At 34.4% G+C, this 3,056-nt stretch overlaps 1 protein-coding gene across 4 annotated transcripts in view; it reads right to left on the reverse strand.

Moving 5' to 3' along the window:
- The window catches only part of LOC107697588 (WD and tetratricopeptide repeats protein 1), a 19,548-nt gene extending 17,153 nt beyond the window's left edge, over positions 1 to 2,395 (reverse strand). For 2 of the 4 annotated variants that reach the window (XM_016498389.1, XM_016498386.1), the window contains exons 1-3: positions 2,160 to 2,395; positions 380 to 515; positions 142 to 225 (exon numbers count right to left, since the gene is read on the reverse strand). In XM_016498389.1, the coding sequence (XP_016353875.1) occupies positions 142 to 225; positions 380 to 445 (150 nt within the window). In that variant the 5' untranslated portion in view covers positions 446 to 515; positions 2,160 to 2,395. Of the gene's footprint in view, positions 1 to 141; positions 226 to 379; positions 519 to 2,156 lie in introns of all 4 variants that reach the window. The other 2 variants (XM_016498387.1, XM_016498388.1) reach the window with 2 other exon arrangements.
- Positions 2,396 to 3,056: the final 661 nt, after the last annotated feature.

Here is a 3,056-nt window from a genome sequence, read left to right on the forward strand (position 1 = left end):
GTCCAAACTTTTGACTGGTACTGTACTATAATATACACAAAGAATATCGGCCGATATATCGGTATCGGCCTTTTTTACTCCCTAATATCGGTATCGGCCCCAAAAAACCCATATCGGTCGGGCTCTAATTAACACACTCACCTGTAGCTCGGCCTCCAGCCCCAGACGCTTTATAAACGGGTCGGTCACATGGTAGGTTCTCTGGAAGTCCAGAGCCCGGTTCTCCTGCACACACACGAGACACGAGAGAGTTACACAGCAGAACCGGTCGATGAACTGCTGTTGTGTGCTGTACATGCTTCAGACTTGAGGTTTGGAATGACATGAGCGTGAGTTAATGAACTTCTCCTTTGGATATGTACACAGGGAGGAAGCTCACCCGGATCTGCCGGCGCAGGAGATCACGCGTGATGTTCCTCGGGGTCATGGTCTCACAGCACGCCATCAGCGGACGATCTGGTGCCAAAGATCTGCGATCATGCTGCTTTGCACTCTTTGGAGACAATGCTGGATACCTGCTTGATTCATTTACACTTTCATTAATTGTCAACACATACACTGATGTTCAAAAGTTTGGGATCAGTAAGATTTTTAAAGCTTTTTAAAGAAGTCTCTTCTGCTCATCAAGGCTGCTTTTATTTAACCAAAAATACAGGAAAAACTGTAAAATTGTGAAATATTATTATAATTTAAAACAGCTGTTTTCTATGTGAATATGTGTTAAACTGTAATTTATTTCTGTGATGCGCAGCTGTATTTTCAGCATCATTACTCCAGTCTTCAGTGTCACATGATCTTCAGAAATCATTCTAATATGCTGATTTATTTCAGGATTCTTTGATGAATAAAGTTAAAAAAGAACAGCATTATTACAGTACTTTTTTTTTTTCTAAAGAAGTACTTTTATTCAGCAAGGATGTGTTAAATTGATAAAAAGTGCTAATAAAGACGTATATTGTTAGAAAAGATTTCTATTTTAAGTAAATGCGGTTCATTTTAACTTTTTATTCATCAAAGAATCCTGAAAAAAGTTTAAAAGCTTCCAAAACAATATTAAGCAGCAAACATTGATAATAAATCAGCACATTATTATGATTTCTGAAGATCATGTGACACTGAAGACTGGAGTAATGATGCTGAAAATACAGCTGCGCATCACAGAAATAAATTACAGTTTAACAGATATTCACATAGAAAACCATTATTGTAAACTGTAATAATATTTCACAATTTTACAGTTTTTCCTGTATTTTTGGTCAAATAAATGCAGCCTTGATGAGCAGAAAATGTATATATAAGGTCTGACCGATTATTTAAACACATTTTTTAGAGTCAAATCTGCATTTAAGTCAAGACACTAAATGCAAAAACATTTTTATGCACTTGTCAATTTTAATTTTTATGCTATTTGTCCTTATAACTAGGGAAAAAAACAGCTAAAAATATGTTTAAGTGTAAAATACATTATCTGCATCTGTAGATTTCCATTACAAGAGTTTTATTCCTCTCTATATTCTGGAGGTTTGTTCATATTTCATTCACTCTGATCTATACAACATTTAAAACCTAAAAACAGGGTGGAGACGTAGTTTCTTTCTGGCTGTCGACAGAATTTTCTGATTTATGGAGTGATAAAAATTGATATATATATAAAAAAAAACACACAAATTACTGCATATTTAATTAGATAATGAATTATTTGAACAGAATATTTCCGAATACTAAAAATGCAATCTATCAACTGGGAAAGTATGGTGAGATCTCTTAACGTAAAGACACCTGTAGTGTATTAATAATTCAAAACTGGAGAAATTATTATATTATTATTATTATATGCACGTTATATAATGACGTTCGCGATTTGCTTTTTTAGGTTTAGTTTACCAAGCAGGCCTTATAGCTTTATCGTCAGCAGTACTAAAGTGTAAGTTTAAAGCACATACATGTGTTAATGTGACTAATTAATCGGACTTTCAAAACATAAACAACCGCAGACTAGCATTAGCCGACTAGCGACCGCTGCAAAACTACACATTTAAACAAACCCGAACACTTCTGACAGCAGCCAGCAGCGTGCTGCTTATTACAGTTTGTCCAAAAAGAGATTTACTGACAAATAACTCGCAGATATGAGAGAAGTGTGTGAGATATCGTCTTACCTCAGAGTCTGTCCCCGGCCTTATGTCTGCGCAGCGCGATGAAACACGCGAGGTTTACGCTGGAAACTCCGCTGTGCTCTCGGTAACCGGTCTCAACGCTTTAACCATCCGCTGAACACTGCCTACAGCTAATAAAGGACTAGTTGTGATGAAGTATTGGTGAGATTTTGAAGCCGCATTACTAGCGAGCGTCCTCGACTGAGCGCCTGACAGCCCGGGTTGCCAGATCCGCTCAAATGCAGCCGAGCGCTCTTCATCTTCAGCGAATCAACAGACTCATACTTTCGGTTTTACACGCATGTAATTGTGCTTGTGTTATATTCACCTAATTAATAAAAAAATATTAAATTATAGTACTTGTCAAACGCGCTTTAAATTATTTAATTTACATAGATTACTAAAAATAATGTATTTATGCGAATACTACCTACGTTTACGGCTATGAAGGAATATCTGGCAACACTAAAGTGTTCTCAAGGCATTTCCTGTTTTGTTCAATTACAAAATACAAGTCACTACTAGATTTGTTTTTGTTTGTGCACTTTTGTACTCTGTCGTCACTTTATATGAAAATCTTAAGTAAAAAGTTTATTATTATTATTTAAAGGTTATTATAGTTAACTAAAACTATACTTACAACCATTAATAAACATTTTCATTACTTCAAACAAAACATTAACTGAAATAAAATATTATTATTATTTATTTTATATGAACTATTTCAGCTAGTTGCCAGGGCAAAATTTCCCATTTTAGTTTCTTTTTATTTTTTATTTGATGTACTAAAATAACTGAAACTAAAATTAAGATTAACAAAAAATCTATGTAGACATATATAAATATATAGTTTGTTTAGCTAAAATTCCATTTAGCGCTAAAATAACTAAAAAAACTAAA

This window comes from Sinocyclocheilus anshuiensis, unplaced genomic scaffold (assembly GCF_001515605.1).
Source record: "Sinocyclocheilus anshuiensis isolate Anshui unplaced genomic scaffold, SAMN03320099.WGS_v1.1 scaffold1312, whole genome shotgun sequence".
In the NCBI taxonomy this organism is placed as follows: Eukaryota; Metazoa; Chordata; class Actinopteri; order Cypriniformes; family Cyprinidae; genus Sinocyclocheilus; species Sinocyclocheilus anshuiensis.